At 42.1% G+C, this 18764-nt stretch overlaps 1 protein-coding gene across 2 annotated transcripts; it reads right to left on the bottom strand.

Moving 5' to 3' along the window:
- Positions 1-261: 261 nt before the first annotated feature.
- Positions 262-14854, bottom strand: LOC114797852 (myosin-7-like). 2 transcript variants are annotated; one of them, XM_028993066.1, is made up of 43 exons: positions 14745-14854; positions 14489-14625; positions 14021-14124; positions 13589-13732; positions 13324-13480; positions 13206-13233; positions 12989-13085; positions 12411-12503; positions 12246-12309; positions 12056-12154; positions 11844-11947; positions 11624-11762; positions 11389-11507; positions 10985-11134; positions 10724-10894; positions 10361-10540; positions 10138-10270; positions 9991-10061; positions 9546-9633; positions 9353-9470; positions 8931-9054; positions 8447-8583; positions 7037-7292; positions 6692-6934; positions 6392-6568; positions 6147-6292; positions 5965-6055; positions 5479-5868; positions 5055-5181; positions 4831-4949; positions 4532-4728; positions 4192-4375; positions 3881-4046; positions 3320-3444; positions 2923-3038; positions 2441-2633; positions 2154-2357; positions 1926-2051; positions 1633-1803; positions 1438-1542; positions 669-764; positions 444-578; positions 262-358 (listed from the first exon to the last, which is right to left on the bottom strand). In XM_028993066.1, exons 2-43 carry the CDS (start codon positions 14586-14588, stop codon positions 347-349), a joined length of 5799 nt encoding a protein of 1932 aa, XP_028848899.1. In that variant the 5' UTR covers positions 14589-14625; positions 14745-14854; the 3' UTR covers positions 262-346. The 2 variants fall into 2 exon arrangements, with proteins under 2 accessions (XP_028848899.1, XP_028848900.1); XM_028993067.1 differs by lacking the exons at positions 12989-13085; positions 13589-13732; positions 14021-14124; positions 14489-14625; positions 14745-14854 and having other exon boundaries at positions 13324-13417.
- Between the last annotated feature and the right edge of the window lie 3910 nt (positions 14855-18764).

Here is an 18764-nt window from a genome sequence, read left to right as displayed (position 1 = left end):
TCTGCCAAGGTGCCACTGAGCAAAGCACCGTCCCCACACATTGCTCCCTGGGCGCCTGTCATGGCTGCCCGCTGCTCACTAAGACTGATGGTTCAATGCAGAGGACACATTTCATTGTGTCACTGTGTGTTGTGCTTCACAATGACAGTCACTTCACATTCGAATTAAATTTTATTTGAATATGGAGCAGTAAAATCATTCCCTCAATAGATGAAATGGTTTCCACCCCTTCCCAGAAACTAAAACACATCCATAATATTGTGTCTGCAAACACGTCAAGTTTTATTTGCATTACATCACAAACTGAAGTCCTCTTTTTTTTCATTGACGACATTCAGATTTTCCTTCATTCTGTAATCTGTAACGAGAAAGTACGTTTCAATTTCTTTGGATAGTTTTCCATGGTTAATTGTTTTCCTTAAGAGTGTGAAGCCGGTCTGTACCTTGATTTTGTGCTCTCTCGTGTGCACTCGTAGCTTGCTGACCTGCGATTCAGCAACCTCTGCACGCTCCTCAGCATCATCCAGCTCGTGCTGGATTTTTCTGAACCTGGTCACGCTGCAATTCATCTGCTCCTCCTGACAGCCAGAGAGGAACCATGAGAAGTGAAATGAGTTTTGCTCATAGTCAGGGAAAAGTGCTGCGTATGTGGTCCACACTCTACTTACTGCCTCCACAGCCTGCCTCTTGTAGCTCTTCAACTTGCCCTGCATCTTGTCAATCAGGTCCTGCATCCTCACCAACGTCTTGGCATCTTCTTCGGTCTTGGAATAATAGATGTGTAAATGGATGAGAGGCATGAAACAGCTTCAACAGTTAAACATATACTCTGTTCTACTGCTTTACTGTACACATTATAATAACACATCATGTAATATATATAATAATCTATATAACACATTTATCTAAAATGCAGCAAATAAGGGTGAAATTTCAAATGCTTTATCCCATAATGAGAACATTGCCTTGGTTCTCCAACCGTTTGTGCTCAGGCTCCCTCTAGGGGTCGCCAGGATATTCTGAGATTCACAGCTGCTGTGTTTCAATGCCGTGTAGTTAACATTTTTAATATCCTCGCTTGCTGTGTCTGCTGTATTGACAAAAGATGACATTCAAATGAGGAATGAATTGCCCTCTGTGTGAGTGCACTATGCAGTCCTTCACTGCTGTTTTTTAAGCCTTTCATAATGGCCACATTTCAGAGGCGGTAGTCACTCCGAAACAACTGCTATGCTGCAGCCTAGGCTGGGGCGGAAATATTATTTCAGAGAGCAACTGAGCTAAACTAATTACATTAATATACAATCTATGGTAGCACTCAGAGTTCTGTTTATATGTATCATAATTTTATGGTTTATGTATCATGAGAATATGATACATAAACCAAAATAAGTGTTATTACATATTAGACTCTGTGACATTGGTGTGTTTTGGTACCTGGAAGGTGAGCTCTTTGATCTTTCTCTCATACTTGCGTAGGCCCTTGTGCAAATCTGTAGTTATCTTCTGTTCAGACTCAAGCTCAGTTTCTAACTCCTTGACCTGTTGAATTGTGGGTACAAGGTCAGTGCAGCTGTTACTTCCCTCTGGCCTCATTGTCTCTTCAGTGTGATCAGATATGAAGAGCATTACCCGTGATTCCAGCTTCTGAATATGCTTCTTGCCCCCTTTGAGGGCGATTTGCTCTGCTTCGTCGAGACGCTGCTGCAGGTCTTTGATGGACTGGTCCATGTTCTTTTTCATTCTCTCCAAGTGAGAGCTGGTGTCCTGCTCCTTCTTCAGTTCCTCAGCCATCATGGCTGCCTGGATACAGGATAAACAAAGGAATGCAGCCCTTTAATAACAAGTTCAGTAGTTTTGAACTTGAGTCATCTCATTCAGAATTAAAACTGATCTACAGTGTTTCTTAGCTCACTGTAACTCACATCAGTAATGGCCTTCTTGGCCTTGTCTTCAGCATTTTTGAACCCATGCACAGCATCATCTACTTCTCCAACCAACATGGATAGATCGCTCTCGAGCTTCTTCTTATGGTTCAGAATCACAGTATGCTAGAGAAAACATATTTTTACAAAGTATGCAATAGATTGCTCGGTAAACAATGTAGATATTACAGGAGAAGAACAGTGAGCCTGTGGCTTTGAGGAACCCACCTGTGACTGAAGAAGGCTGATTCTCTCACTGGACTCCAGTAGTTCATGTTCAGCCAGCCGACGTCCTCGATCGGACTGTTCCACAAGGTCCCGCAACTCCTCCACTTCAGCAGCAAGCAGGGTAGACCGCCGCTCAGTCACCACAACCTGTTCTTTCAGCTCCTCATTCTGGTGGTTGGCTGTATCTAACTGCAGATGCAGCTCCTTTTGGATAAAAGAAAAGAATCTATATGTTTCCATACATTATTAAGACCAATATATATCATTCATATCTCCTCCCTCCTCACCCTAATTTGAGACTGTAGATGGTGAACTAATTGTTGGGATTCCTGCGCTTGTCGGTTGGCGTGATTCAGATGGATCTCCATCTCATTCATATCTGCTTCCATCTTCCTCTTTAGCCTGACTGCTTCATTTCGGGACCTGAGTTCTGATTCTAGAGTGGTCTGCATGGTCTCAATATTGTGCTGATGGCTACGGCTGAAACCATAGGGATAATGAGTCAAAAGAAATCTTGGTTGCACAATTAAGCATGTGTATTACTAACATTTGATGTGAACTAATGTGGACTGCAAAGTATGTGCGGTATTATAAATTAAAAACCTTACCTAATAACAGATTATTTTAATATTATATTATTACAATATTAAGTAATTTAATTTCACATATACATATCAGTAATGGAGCATAATAACGATAGGGTTTACTGTTGAGTGATGTCTTATCCTGGTCTTCTGAAATTATAAAGATCATCTTCCCTCCAAATTACCGGAGACTGTTGATCTCCTCTTCCTTCTCAGCAATTCTTCTTTCCACTTCTGCTTTAATACGATTAAGCTCAAGCTGAACACAAAGTGTCTTACTCTCTTCATGTTCTAAAGTGCCCTAAAACAGACAGAGACAAGTTAGATACAGGTCACTTGTAATATTAACCGCAAGCCAAGTCAAATATATAAGCAAAAAAAAAAAAAAAACACTTTAATGATGAGACTTCTAATGAAAATGGTCTTCAGGTTTTTAACAAAAAAAGAAAAAATAATGTGATTCCTTTTTTTAAATCAGCAATGCATTGTGTTAAAAGAGACCTACAGTTCTACAGAAGCAGAAATTATAACCCAATAAAAAAATCGATGTAAATACGCATCATACAGCACACTGTTACTTACCTCTGCTTCCTCCAGTGCTGCCTGAATGTCAGTTTTATCATGGTCCAGGGCCTTCTTCATCTTCTCCAGCTCATGGATGTTCTTCCCACACTGACTAATCTGCTCAGTCAGGTCTGCAATCTCCTCTGTGGGGGCATAATTTATTGCATAAGTGTTCAGAGGGGTATGTTGGTGTGTTTATTAATAATACAGATCATGGTGCTTATATTAACACTGCTACTAATAATAAACTAGCAAGTAAAATTAATACAGAATTTAACGACAATAATATCGTTATCAAGGAAGAGTCAATGAAGAGTCAAGGAGGAGTCAATATACTACCTTTTTGCTGATGTGCAATTACTTCTGTCACCCATAACACCAACACCATGATGCTTTTATGAACATAAAATGGGAGGAGCCAATTGATTGATAGCTCTCATACATGCTGCTTCCTCATTCTGCATGATTTAATCTCCTGTCCATCAAACCATCACATGCACACCTCCTTCCACCATACATAGCAGGTTTGATTAAAAACACACCAGCCGTCCAACTTCATCTCATGTGCTATTTGCTAACCTTGCAGATTCCTGTTCTCCCGTTTGACTGTCTCCAGGTGATCCAGTGCTTCCTCGTAGGAGTTCTTGATCCTGAACAGCTCTGTGCTCAGGCTGCGGGCTTCCTTCTGGGAGTTCTCAAGCTCAGTTTGGGTCTCCTCATATTTCTGTTTCCATTCTGACAGAACCTACAGCATTGGAAATCAGTCTTTAACAAGTCGGATATAGATGACTGGGTAAAGCATCTGAAAATTACAGGAGAACGGCAGTTGTATGGGAAACATGAGCAACATAAGATCATATTGTTATGATCTTGCTTAAATTTTTGCAGACCTTGTCAAAGTTGCGTTGTTTCTTGTCCAGGGCGGAAGCAGCAGCTTTGGAACGCTCTAGGTCTACCATCAGATCCTCAATCTCAGTTTGTAGCCTCAATTTGGTCTTTTCCAGAGACGCAGATTTAGCGTTAGAGGCCTCAACGGCTTCTTCAGCACTCTGAAGATGAGCGACCAGCTTCTTCCTACATGCACAATTACACCATTCAAATCCCACCTACTACCATTGTGTCCCTGAGCAAGACACTTAACCCTAAGTTGCTCCAGGGGGGGACTGTCCCTTTAACTACTGATTTTGGATAAGGGCGTCTGATAAATGTTGTAAATGTAAATGTCCTTACTTGGCCTCCTCTAGCTCCTCTGTTCTCTGGACAGCATCAGTCTCGTACTTGGTTCTCCACAAAGCGATCTCGGCATTGGCCTTGGACAGGGCTCGCTGCAGCTCAGACCTCGCCTCCTGTTCGTCCTCGTACTGCTCTCTCAGCAGGTCAGAGTCATGTCTCGAGGACTGCAAGGCATGGGCTAAGGCGGTTTTGGCCTGATGAACAAAGACATGGGCATCAGAGATTGTGTGTAGCCTAGCGCATTAAACTCAAACATACAAGCTTTATACATTGAACTGTTTAAATTATTTTTTTACTTTCATCTCTTCCTCTAGTTGTTTCTTTAATTCTTCCATGTTCTGGGAAATGGTGCCTTTGGTGCGCTGTAGCTGTAGGACCTGGATCTCTCGCTCCTCAAGTCTATGGCTGACCTCCGCTTTATAATAGGAACAGATGCGAATTGAGAAATGTGGGTTTGTATAAATATCTATACAAACCCCATCTGACTCAAAGAACGAAGTTGCTGATGAACGAAACCTACCATAGTCAGTTTGGACCCGGGCTCTTTGTGAGCTCAGGTCTGTGATTTGCCTCTGGAGTTCGTCGACTTTGCTCCTGGACTCATTCAGCTGGTCCTCAAACACTCTGCACATCTTCTCTGTTGTGGCCTGGATCAAGAGGGTGGTTGCTTGCTCAATGCAACATTGAACAGACAAGATTGTGCTCTTGCCCGTTTGTCTGATTTAACTGTGCATGTTAATAGACGTTTTGAGCCAGCCTTAGCAGCAAAGCATGCAAATTCCCCACTTGTGGGACTAATAAAGGATCATCATATCTTAAGCAGAAACAGACCATAAACCCGTCAAATTAGCAGCTTAACCAGCCTGATATCTGACTGATATCACACCAATAAGCATACAATTGCTTTATAGAATCTGTAACAACTGTAATGCTTTCTTGCTCACCTTGGCCTTGGAAAGGTGCTCCAAGTTGGAGGCCAGGTCCTCAGCTTCCATTTTGGCCTCGGCTTTCTCCTTCTCTAGCTTCTGCTTGACACGCTGAAGGCTGTCCAGCTGCTCAGCCAGCTCAGCCACGCTCTCGGCATGCTTCCTCCTCAGCAAGGCGGCCGTGGCCTCGTGCTGCAGCGAGGCCTCCTGCAGGTCGCGGCGCATCTTCAGGAAGTCCGCCTCGCGCTTCTTGTTCATCTCGATCTGGGCCGCAGTGGCACCGCCGGCCTCCTCCAGCCTCTCGCTCAGCTCCTCCAACTCCCGAGTCACGTCGCTGCGCTGCTTGTCAGCCTTGGTTCGAGCTGACCGCTCGGACTCCACTACCTCTTCTAGCCCTTCGATCCGAGACTGTCAAGCGAAACGCCTCTTAAAGCACCAAGCATGGAAAACAACGAGGTGCGTACTACTATCTTAATAATTATCTTAGCGTATGAAAATACATACATGTAGCTCTTTGTTTTTTGTTTGTAGTTGCATAACTAAGGCTTGCTCATCTTCCATCTTTGAAAGCATCTGACTCATTTCAAAGTCTTTTCTGAAAACAAGAGGAAAGGGGGTGGGCCCTGTCATTCCGAGATGAACTTCTGGTTTACATGGAACACTTTGTGTCTTAAGGGTAACATTACTTGCTAAGCCTCTCTTCCAGCTGCTGTTTGTCGTTTTGCAGATCCATGGCAGATTCAACGGACAGCTTGAAATCGCTCTCCATCTTGCGTTTCACCCGTTCGATGTCCATGCGCTGTTTTCTCTCCTGCTCCAGAGAGCTCTCAAGCTACATAATGGTGAGAAGAAACAAATCAGAAAAAGGATCAGAGTGAAATTATTGGTGCATTAATGTTTGCAGTAGACACGTAATGATGTAGACACCCACATCATCTACTTGTTGCTCCAGTCTGACTTTGGCTTTGGCCAGCATGTTGACCTTGTCCTCCTCAGCCTGCAGATCGTCCAAAGCCTGTTGGTGGGCATCCTGAAAGGCCTTCTTCTCTCTAGTCAGCTTCTGGATGGCGTCATCTAGTGCTGCCATCTCCTCAGTCAGGTTCTTCACCTGGAGAGTGGTAAGGTGATGTGTGTGAAGAAGGGCTCTGCATCCATAAAGGGACACTTTTGGATAAGGTTTCTTTTCCTTTTGCCCAGAATTCATTTGAATGGATGGCAGGATTTTTCTCACCTTGTTCTCAATGCCATGCTTTTCCTTCTCAACCTTGGCCAGCGTGATTTCTAGATCATCGATATCCTTCCTCAGCTCAGCACACTGGTCTTCAAGCTTCCGTTTCTTTGTAAGCATGCTGGCACTGACCTCCTCTTCATCCTCCAGCCTCTCTGTCAGCTCTTTCACTTTGGACTCCAGCTGGAGCTTAGATTTGATGAGAAGGTTACAGCGATCCTCTGCATCCATCAGGTTATCCTGCTCCTGTAGTCGGGTGGCACAATCGTGGATGGTGGGTGCATTATGCATGCTAATGTATTTTATGCCATTTTGTTCTGTACAGTTTGATACCAATTATAAACTCACAGCTTGAAGCTGCAGGGAAAGGTCACTCTTCTCTTGAATGAAGGACACCTGCCTCTCTTCCAACTCCTTACGCTTGGCATCAGATCTTTCCAGAGCTTCTTTTAGCTTCTGGAACTCATCCTTCAAAGCGGCAAGCTCCTTTTCTGTAGATGCACTTCGCAGCAATGGCCTTAGCTTGAAGAAAAGCCTCATCCAGGGCCAGCTCTTCACAGAATAAAATGCTCGTACGTTCCACTGGATGACCATGATTGCCTCTCTGTAGACACATCAGAGAAATGGTTCTTTAACTGGGTAGTAAATAAAAAAGCACTCAGTGACACCTTGACGGTTCAGGATTTGAACCCACTACCTTTTGATAATGGGTCTGCTATCTTACGCGCTAGGCCACCATTGCCCCAACATGTTGGGCTGAGGCAGGATGGTAAAACCGTAGCTCAAACACTGACTGTACGTACAATAAGTAGCTAACTGGTGTTGATCATTGATGGAATACATGTAAGTAAGCAATATCATGGCAGTAAAGAAGCTAAGTAAAGAGCCACACGACAAGACGTACAGTATTTTTACTCCTTCTCCCATTCAATGACCCATCCTTGGCCTCAGTATATGTGACATTCTTTTCATATCGATGCTGCAACCAGAGCCACCTCTGTCCATTGTTCTAAATTCGCTCTGTACTTCATATCCAAATACGGGCTGGTGCCACTGCTAGAGCTGCGCCTCTGCCAAACAGGCTGATATTGTAAATCACTTCCACATTGTCTGGCATGGTGACACACACCACCAGGCAGAGGTTGGGCTGAGGTCATTGATTATCTGAAATCAAAGCCTTCTGTGAAACAGTAGGACTTAATCCCTTGTCACCTGGGACGGTATTCCAGTGATGTGGTCCCCTCATAACTTCAAGCAGCCAGAACAAAAGGACAACGGAGAATGGAGTTTATTTATAATGCACAGCAGAATAGGGGCTACTGGACAGCTGGTTTGACTGCTGATGGTGGAGCCAAGCTCCCCATACCCCCCCCCCCCCTCCTTCCCAAATAAGGGGTTCTTATTTCAACACTACTATGAGGGGTCTCAGCAGATTTTTCCCTTGAGACCACCCCCCCATAAGACATAACTCATAGCCACGTGTCAGACACACGCCACTGAAACAACTGTGGCATACTCACAAGCATTCTTGACATACAAAAGCCAACTTGGAGGTGACACACCCATGCATATACATATCCTGACACATGCATGAGGATCCACGGCATTAGCGTTAAATTAAGAGCTGCTCTCGGATATTCTTGACAATGCAGCGTAATGTGTTGATTGCCCCAGAGCTTTTTAATTGTCAGTGTCTGATTAGGAATATATTCAGTTTTTTTCTGGATGAATCAGACAAGGAGCAGGAACCATTCTTACTGGTGCTTCAAGATCCTTGCCCGTTCCAGCCTCATGATCTTGCCCCTGCAGAATGCTTGCAGCAGTGTGATGACCTTGGCCAAACGCTGGTCCCTCTTGTCCTCTAGCTCTCCCAGGAGGCCTGCCTTGAAAAACACCTAGAAAAACACATGCAGAAGTGTCAGAGCAACTATGTTCGATAGAGACCTGGATTATGATGATGGAAATCATTAATATTGCAAAAATGTAATTCTGCAAACTATGCCGTTTGAACTATTACAGCATGACAGTAATGTTTGAGTTTATACATCTTGGGTCAGTTTAGACAACAGTTGACTTGAGATGAGATATTTGAGATGAGCCAATTATTTTTAGCATTGCGGAAACCTCTGCTATGTGGCTGTCACATGTAAAAGGAAAAACAGCTGTAGCTGTGCGCAGTCTGAGGATTTATTACTAACTCTTATACAGCATGTACAGTGTGTTGAATCATGAATGTATGTACCTTAGTGTGACCAAACTTGTACTGGCTGTGGTCAATGTCAAGGGAGCTCAGAAGTTTTTCAGATGCCTTTCTGCTGTCCACAAAAGTGTCTTCTGGGATGGCCAGAGGACTCAGGATACGATATCTTCATAGCCATAGAGAAATGAAGAAAGAATGACTACATACTTCTCCCAAAATTTGTTAGACATGTGCACAGTGAGAAGCTTCAAGAAAAGAAGATTCAAGAAAAATCATTCTATTCCAACTAAGAACCGCAAATAGAAAATTCCTTTCAAGATATTTGCTTCTCTTAATCTCCTGTGCCACTGAAATAAAAATTCCAATAGTTTTTAGCTGACTGAGGACCATTATAATCTCTGCTCTCCACTAAGCACCCTTGATTCAGAATTGGATGAAGATGAATCAGAGAACAAGCCACTCACCGCTGTTTAAATTCAGCATAGATGATGCGATTTGGAAATCCCTTCCTACAGATCCGTATTCCCTCCAGAACACCATTACAGCGCAGCTGATGCAAGACCAGAAATGGATCCATCTCTCCTAAAAACCAGATCTTTTAAGATTCTTGCGGTGCATTGTTTCATAGAAAGAGACTTCCGGTCTGTCATTTCCTACCTGGATTCTTTGTTTCATTAGGAATGATGCACCGCACAAAGTGAGGCTGGGTACTTCGTAAGTTGGCCATCAGCTTATTTAGATTCTCCTGCAGGCAGAAGGTCATTGAGACCATTCAGTTATTATTGGTTGCCCAGATTCAAGCACAATCATTCCATTTTCTCATAAGCCTACAGAGATCTATCTAATGGCGGGTCCCTTTTACCTTTTGTCACCATGAAGTGTAGGAAAGAAGAGTTAGCACAGACTTAAAGTGATGTTCATGAATTCATTTCCCCTAAACATCACTGCAAGTCTTAACTACCTCCTTCTCCATCAGGAGAGTGGCCACTGACTCTAAGAAAGACCCAAAGCAGGTTTTGTTCATGCACCTGAAGAGTCTCTACCAAGAGTTATTATGCAGAAATGACTTTATTCAAAGCACAGCAGGTATCTGCTGGCCCACCTTGTGCAATTGCGATACGGTCTGGAAGGAAGCACCTTTCTTCCTCTTCTCTTTAACCTTAAATTCCCCAGCTGTTGGGAAATAAAGAAAACGTAAATTTTTGTCTATAATTAATCAGCAGGCTTTCTTCTAGACAGGATGCAGTACCTGAATCAGCACCAATGTAGTTCTCAAAGAGGCTTGCCATTAACTTGTTTGAGGACTTCTGAAAATGTCCCACAACTGTCTCATTTAAGGGGTCTCTGTTCTTCTCAATCCAGCCCATAATGTTGTACGGTACCTGAAGGGAGACAGCATGTAATGGTGTATTCATAAATGCGTCGAATTCGCATTTTAATATTTTCAAAAGACATAACTGTCATGAACATACCACTCCAGCATAATGCACAATCTCAAAGTGGGCCTCAAACTTGCGTTTCTTGTCTGGTTTTGGTTTAAGGAAGTTAGGAGACTTGCCCAGATGGTTATCATAGAGCTTGGTCTTGAAGCTGTTGTCCGTGGACTTGGGGAACATGCACTCTTCCTCCATGATGGACATTATCCCTAAAGGCTGGAGATCAAACAACATCACACATTAGGCCAGCGTTGATTCTCGTTCTTCCTCTTCAAGGTGTCTTCAGCCACACAAGTGAGGGCATGGTAATTTCATTGTGACGTGTTGTACCAAGTGAATCAACTGATGAGGTGCACAGAGAACTTAAAGAACCAGAATATGTTCTCTTCGGCTATATACCTTTTCAATGAGATCAATGCAGGCTTGAAGGTCCAAGCCAAAGTCAATGAATGTCCACTCAATGCCCTCTCTCTTATACTCATCCTGTTCCAAGATGAACATATGATGGTTGAAAAACTGCTGCATCTTCTCATTGGTGAAGTTGATGCAAAATTGCTCAAAGTTGTTGAACTAGAGGAAAGGAACCCAATAATTAATTTATTTGCAGTCATCCATCTAACAATGCATGAACAACAAAGTAAAAAAAAACCATTAGCATACCTCGAAAATCTCAAATCCTGCTATGTCCAGAACTCCAATGAAAAACTGCCTTGGAATGGCTGTGTACAACGTCTTGTTAATTCTGCCAACCAGCCACTTAAACATGCGGTCGTAAATGGATTTTGCCAGAGCTCCTACCGCATAGTTCACCTATGGGCACGTAAACACCATTTATAAACTACCTCAAAAGATACTACTAGATTCTAAACCACTGCTTCATGTGTTAGTATTCCCAGTTACCAACTCAAGTAATGAAGAATATGTGCATACGTGTTATTAATAATTTTAACAGTGTAACCTGTCTACAACAACAAGAAGTTAAAATCCGCAGAACAGTAAAACAGGAGGAACAGTCGAACTGAGTATAAGGTAAAGCATACATCAGCTTGCTGAGTTTTGGTTACCTGGTCAACAGTCTGGCCCTTCACAATATACTCATTTCCCACTTTGACCCGCGGATTTAGAAGACCCTTCAGAAGATCTGCTGAACTGATCCCCATGAGATAGGAGGCTTTATCAGCACCTGAAGATTAGAAGAATAGAACAGTGACTATCCAGCCTCTATTCTGCCTTTCTGTGCATAGAGACTATGCACTAGTGCTTGTTATGGAGGACACAGCTCTTGAAAGCAACTCTTACTTTCTGTCCCATCAGCCTCTGCCTGTTCTTCTCTCTGCTTCACTTTGAACTTCATGTTGCCAAAGTGCATAATGCCACCGACTATCTTATAACAGCCATATTTCTCCTCTGGGGTAAAGCCCAGGGTGTCCATTGCGTGCTGGTGAGTAAAGCAGAACAGAGTGTAAGAGAACACTGAGGATGATGTGAAGGGTTCAGGATGTGAGGTATTGGCACTTACATCTGTGGCCATTAGCTCATCCCCGTCACTCATATTTTCAACTGCGATTACACCCTGAGAGCATAAGTGGTAATCGTAGGGGTTGGAGGAAACCAGCAGCATATCTGTGTGACCGAATAATAAAAGTGCATTTTAGAAATGTGCAGTTCTTTCAGAAAAAAACAGATTAACTAAGATAAAAATTATTTATAGACATGAAGTTTGTAAAGAACCTTTAAGCTCAGGCTTCCTGTGAGACAAGATCTGATAATAGATATGGAAACTCCTCTCTCCGGGTTGCTGAAATATCACTCTGGATTTTTCCAGAAGATCTTCAGATGCATAAATTTTATACAAGGTTGTGAGAAATAGAGTAATGACAAGTTGAATCATCTTCATTCATGTTCAAAATACCAATCTTACAGATATCAATGTCAGCAGATGCCAGTTTCCCTGTCGGACCAAAATGGATCCTGATAAACTTTCCCTGAATGGTTTGAGAGAGCAAGAATTAGACACTGAACGAAAATTTTACAGAAATGTGAATGTTTTCAACAACATGTTACAACAAAAAAAAGTGTAACTTACAAAGCGAGAGGAATTATCATTCCTCACTGTTTTAGCATTCCCAAAAGCCTCCATTGCAGGATTGGCCTCAATGATCTGATCCTCTAAAGTGCCCTAAAGGTATAAAGCATATGTTAGCTATCAGGGTCAGCACCGGTTGTGAAGAACAATACAATACACAAGGTAAAAGGGAGATTAGGAGACCAATGATGTTTCTGAGGTAAGGGATCTGGAAATTGAGATGGGCAGAAAAACTGGGGAAATGGGTAAAAAACAAGGAAGAAAAAACAAGAATAAAATCATGATGTGGGAACTCCTGGTCAAAATGTTAACATTAAAAAGAAAATGATGAATAGGATGATGACAAAAATGAGTTGATTTCCCAAAGAGAGGAAAAAAATTGTAAGGAAAAGATTGGGCACCACATGACTGGGGTCACATTGTTATTAAAGGAGCATTGGGATTACCTGGATTACATTCAGGAATTATGTAAAAAGTTTATTTATATAACAAAAAGAAGAAGAAAAAGATGGGGTAAAAACACTCAGAAAAAGGATGAGGGAGAAAATGGACGCAAACGGGTGGTTTTCTGCCCTTACTCCTTTTTTGCTGGCTGCTTCACCGAGAGCAGCAACAATGGCAAAATACTGAATTACACGTTTCGTGTTGACAGTTTTGCCAGCACCGGATTCTCCGCTATGAGTAATAGACAACATGTGAATTGCATGGAAAAAAAAAGTTATAAATACAAAATGAGAAAGGCCACCAAAAACGGCACCAAAAACGCAACCAAACATTTGATAATGTTGAACTTACGTGATAAGCATGGATTGGTTCTCACAATCTGGGGGGGGTGAAACCATAATAGAATTAAATACCTAATGGCAGATTTGAAAAATTCTTCAAAACAGAGGAAAGAAAAGGAAACACTTACTGCGTAGCATGTCATTGTAGGCGTTGTCAGCGATGGCGTAGATGTGGGGAGGGGTTTCCGACCGACGCTTTCCCTTGTAAGCAGCGACCACCCCAGCTGTGTAGACCGGCAGCCATTTATATGGATTCACAGTCACACAGAACAGGCCAGAGTAGGTCTACAGAGACACGCAGAGACTCAGGTTGACGAGTACTACAGTCTGACTGCACATGGAAATTCTGTTGGTTTCAGGTACGGTTCAACCCCAATAGAAAAGCCAACTCACATAGATCATCCAGTTGCTGTAGCGTCTTCTCAGATTGAAGAGCACCGAGGCTTCGTTGAGGTTGGTGAGCATGGCCATGTCCTCAATCATGTCAAATTTTGGGGGGTTCATCAGCTGAATGTCTCCTTCCCTCACTGTTAGGATCTGTTAGGATTTATTACAAAATGACCATTATCGACATCAGAAGCAGATACTCCTACTCAAACATGGAATATTTCAAATAACAAAATATCATATTGCACAAGAACTTAGTTTTTTTTTTACTTGCCATTTCTACATTGTAGAACACTCACAACCATTCGCTTCACTTTAATTTTTTTTTATTGTCTAAAGGCAATTCATTTGTGGCCAGTTCACTACTAAATATATTGGTGCAGGACGGTGTAACACCGTAATCCCATGTTTTAAGACAGTAATCGTTCAGCAACTAACCCTGCCATCCTTGGTTTCTACAGTAGCAATGCCTCCATCGATGTCCTTAACTTCAACTTCAATGTAGGCTTCCTTCTCCTCTGGCACAAACACCCGCTTAGTACCTGAACAAAAACACAACACAACCTCTCCAAAACCATTCAATTCTCTTTTTCCCATCAATAATATGAAACACGTTAATTCCATAGTTCAGGTTCATTCAAGGAACATTTTTTTTATTTGTCTAGTATTTTTAATTCCATACAAAATTTATGGAGCAGTCACGGAACGCTCCTCCTGGAATCACTTTTGGCTTCAGTTTACCTTTAACCAGTTGTCATGCTGGTTACATATAGTGAGCTATCAGAAGGGAAAGCAGGAGAATTTTCTGATCCCTTAATGACAAAATCCCCTTAAAGTTACCCTGTGCAAGAACCCAAGATGGAACTGTGAAGCACATTCCAGTGCCGCGAGGAGAATAATCGGTACCGTCAAAGGCATGGGCCTGTGCCGCCAGCTGTTCCAGGTTGGTTTTGCGGAGAAATGGGGCCGCCTCCCCAAACTCTTTCATTTCCATAAAGAGGGACATGGTCACGGCTCCAGGCCCCGTGCAACCTCTGACGCACCTGCAAAATGAAGGTTCCCACATGTTACTCTCCGCACTGATGAAGGATGGTGAAGGAATCTGTGTTAAACTGCTAGACTATTCGAGAGAAAGAAAAACAAAAAAACATAAAAACGGTACCAGAAGTCCCTGCGACAGCGGCTTCCACCGTTTTCAGCTACTTCTGCAGAGTTAAAGGAACAAAAGACAACGGGGCTATCTGAGGCCTGCTCACTGACCTTCGAGCTCACACACCGGTTTGGCTCGACTCTGGACACTGAGCCCCTTTTTATTGTTTTCCCCAAGGTCAGTGTTGGGGGGAAGATATGTCAGAAATCTCCATGTGTCCAGCGCCCCGCGCTCACTGATTGGCTGAACGGCGATGGCCGGCCCGGACAGTCACAAAAGGCATCGCGATTTTGCCCTCGGCACAAACCTACTGTAAGCTGGTTATTTTTAAACAGCATTGCGTCCTGCAGAGATTTATACTGCAAGTAAAGTTACAGCAGAGAGGTTGGCTGATGGCACATTTACAATGCCACTCAAAACCTTTTTTTTTTTTTTTTACACTGTGACATTGAATGTTTTAACGTGTATTCTTCGGAAGATTGTATCATGTCATTCTGTGATTATTACAATGCATAAACTTCCAAAATTCAATTTCTGTTGCTGATCGTATAGAATATTTTTACAAAAATGGGAGGCCAGCGGCATTTTATTGTACATTTTGGAAACTAGAGAAAATGTCCATCCGCACATCCACCGGCAATGCATGTCCATCCCAGTCCGGCTAACAGCACTGGGCATTCCTGTGGAAACTGTAAATGACACACTGTAAATGACACACACATTCTAGATTTGTTTTCGTGTTGGTTTTATTTATTATTAAGTTTAGCTGAACTCTTCATTTGAGCTACGCCTACAGAACAATAATGTAACATGGTTCAATAGATTGAACTAAAAATCCTGTCCAAACATTGATACTGCTGTAAAAGACTATGGTATCTGGAAATGGATATAGTATTTGCATAAATGGAGGGAAGCTCATTATTAGTGACAATTAGTCTTAATGTCCAATGGAATGATGCCATTTTATTGGTTTTCTTTTTATATCTTTAACAAATTAACATCTAGAACACCCAAAATAAAACCAGTTGTATTTGCAGCAGATGGAAGTTTTTTTTCACAAAATAATCATTATGTTTAACTTTTTTTCTATTCAAATCCATTTAGATCATTTTTTTCACTTTGTATTAATTTAAACTTGATGGGGTTTCTTTTTTTCCAGTTTTCCTTTATTAAAAATTGTCAAAATGCTAATTAATTCACAATTTTAAACATTCACATTATGTGATTTGGACAAATGGCAAATACGTCATAATTGTGATCCCAACATGTCCTAAACTGAAAAGGAACTAAACACAATACATCATGACCTTGAGAGCAAAAGTAGAGATAAGTGTCCTTGCACGGAGACCAGACCTAACAGAGCCTCCCAAAAATAGACGAGAATACAACTCCCGTTCCCAATAGCCCACATTCCAATCGGAGACTAACGGGCTAAAGAGTCACTCGGCTCTGGTGCTGCCCTGCATAACAGAGCCGGCATCAAGGTATAAAACAAACTTTGATGCAGGGCAGTAAAAGTGGGAAGTATTCGGATTACTGGACCTGCTCCGCTCTCATTGGACGGTGGCGACATTATGTGGAGGGCCTTTCATACTTTAAATCATGCCTGGGCTTTTCTTTATATTTAGTGTTTGATGGGCATATTGAGCATAATGTGATGTCTATTTCACCTCATCTCAAATGAATCTAAGTTAAATTAATATACATCTTTATGTTTTATGGCAAGGTTGATCAATTGCACAAATAGAATTCCTTTTTTGCTTATAGATCTTGTAAAGTTATATAACTCTTAATATCCTAAATATCTGAGTTTTTTTATTATTAGTGTCACAAAGTTTTATCTTTTTTCCAGTTTTTTTTTAAGTCAAATTAAGTTTTTTTCCTCTTGTTGATGTTGTTGTGTTGAATTACTCTTGTATTAATATTACACTTCATTATACTTTTTTTCTCACTTAATCTAACTGATCTACGTTTGGCTTTTGAGATTCTGCTTCTTATCTAAAAAGCCATAAAAAAGCCAGAAAATAAACCTTGTTTGCTCGATTGTAAGCATAAATCCAGTCTCCGTGATCATTTTCTCCAGACTGTGAGCTTTGCCCTGATTTATGGACATGCTTTCACACAGCGCTGGCCCCATGAATCTGTGACCTCATCTCACGGGGCAGCCATAGGAATTCATCTATGAATACCACAGTGGGCTGGCTTTGCTGGAATAACGTTGTGCTAATAAACACCGCTGAACCGGAGTCAGGTGAGCTTCAAATAAAAGACTGAAATGCATCTTTAGCAGGTGACTGGTGGTACCAATGATGATCAGTTCATCAGTCCTCACAGAGGATTCAGAGCACACATTTTATGTGTGTGTGCAACCATTCAAACGATTAGGCCGATTTAGAAATTATCCAAATAAAATAATATCAAATCGAAAAATTTTTACTGTTGTAAATGCTCGCCCACCGCTGTGCAAAGGCTGAGAGATATCATTTCTATCTTAAGCCTTGAAAATATTCGCTACTCCCTTAAGAAATCATGTGAGAAATCTCACAAAACGTGTGACCCTTTCCTACAATACTTTAAGAACCTTGAGCTTCCTGATTAGACCGTATCCTCCCCTTGACTGGGTGTACAGAGAACTGGGGCGACTGTCTCTTTTACTTATTTTACATGTGGTTTCATTTTTTTGGTTTAGTTTTTTTTATATATATAAAAAGCTGTTTTGTTTCATTGATCAATAAAAATATTTCTGATTAAACAAAAAAGAAATGACATTTTATTTTGTTATATGCGCATGTCTGTATATCTGCTGATGTATGTGTGCTTGTGAAACCCAAATAGTCTGTGGACTACACGGGGAAAAACAACTGGCTTTAGCTGAGTCCGTCTTTAGGCGATGCAGCTAACCCCCTGATCTTCTAATATTTCGTGCCTGTTGTCCCTGTCCGACCCGCAAAAGACGAGCTAATCTGCCTTTCGGCAGTCCGGCGTGGGGAGACTACAGTGCCCGCCTTTCACCCGTCTCCCTGTCTCCCGCTCGCACCGGTGCGATCACCTACAGCTGTCTTTCTATTTTAAAAGTCGGCTTGACGGCAACATATCCCCCCTTCCATCTAAACCCCCGCCGGGCTCCGGAGCCTCCAGCAGAACAATGGCCACGCGCTCACGTAAACTTTTTATACTTGGAAACCACACAGCCTATGGGATAGCCCAAACAGGCCTGTTCCATGCCTATACAACAGACGCGCAGACGTGAAAACTCACTTGTTTAAAAAGTATTTCAAATGCGTCTAACACACACTCACAAAAAAAAATAGTCTAGCACTTAACAAATCCCTAGCAAAAGTTCTATTCCTGACAAGTAAGGCCTTATCAGGGCTCTTAGTTTTGTAACTCAGAATCTATGGAAACCGAATGAGAATTGCTGGTGTCTTCTCCTTGTATCGTCTGCCAAGTACAGTAAAGTCAAGAAAGTAAAGTACAGAGGCCTTGTTCACGCACACAAATGAAGTGGCAAATATGATCATTTCAGGATTTATTGTAAATCCTTAACAAGGGTTTCTGGCTTTTTTTGCAGAAATATACTAAATGGCCTCTGTGAACCCTGCAGGACCATGATGTAGGACACGGTTGGAGTGAGGAATTAGATTCACTGCCGGACAATCTCAATTAACAATGAGCAGCATGAGCAATAAGTGGGTCGAGGCCTGACTCTTACCCTCATCAGAACAACTCACACCTGCCCCCTGCTGCAAGTGCATTGTTACATTTGCTTAAATAAGGGGTGTGTAGTGCCAGTGCTGAGTCTTTAGTTTGCAGTCAAAACTCCAGGGCAAACTCTCCGAGCAGGAATTAAGTTGTTCGCATCTCAGTCACATTACACAACTGGAAAATTGTGAGACTCATCAAGTCTCAACTCAAGATATGTGCAATTGGACCACTCCGTCTAACTGGACCTTGTACTGGACGATCATGATTAGCCCAGTTGACAGAGAAATTCAACTACCATTAGATATTAGAAATCATCAGAAACATTAT

Source organism: Denticeps clupeoides, chromosome 10 (assembly GCF_900700375.1).
Source record: "Denticeps clupeoides chromosome 10, fDenClu1.1, whole genome shotgun sequence".
Lineage (NCBI taxonomy): Eukaryota > Metazoa > Chordata > Actinopteri > Clupeiformes > Denticipitidae > Denticeps > Denticeps clupeoides.
The sequence above is the reverse complement of the archived record's forward strand: the minus strand, read 5'-3'. Positions and strand labels throughout refer to the sequence as shown.

Bases quoted from the DNA above. Each gene is read 5' to 3' on its own strand.
- LOC114797852 (XM_028993066.1), bottom strand. From the start codon at position 14,588: ATGTCCCTCTTTATGGAAATGAAAGAGTTTGGGGAGGCGGCCCCATTT. The intron at 10,271-10,360 runs GTATGTTCATGA...GTCTCCCTTCAG, and splicing joins TTGTGCATTATGCTGGAGTG to GTACCGTACAACATTATGGG. The intron at 6,056-6,146 runs GTAATGTTACCC...TCTTGTTTTCAG, and splicing joins CTGGAAGAGAGGCTTAGCAA to AAAAGACTTTGAAATGAGTC.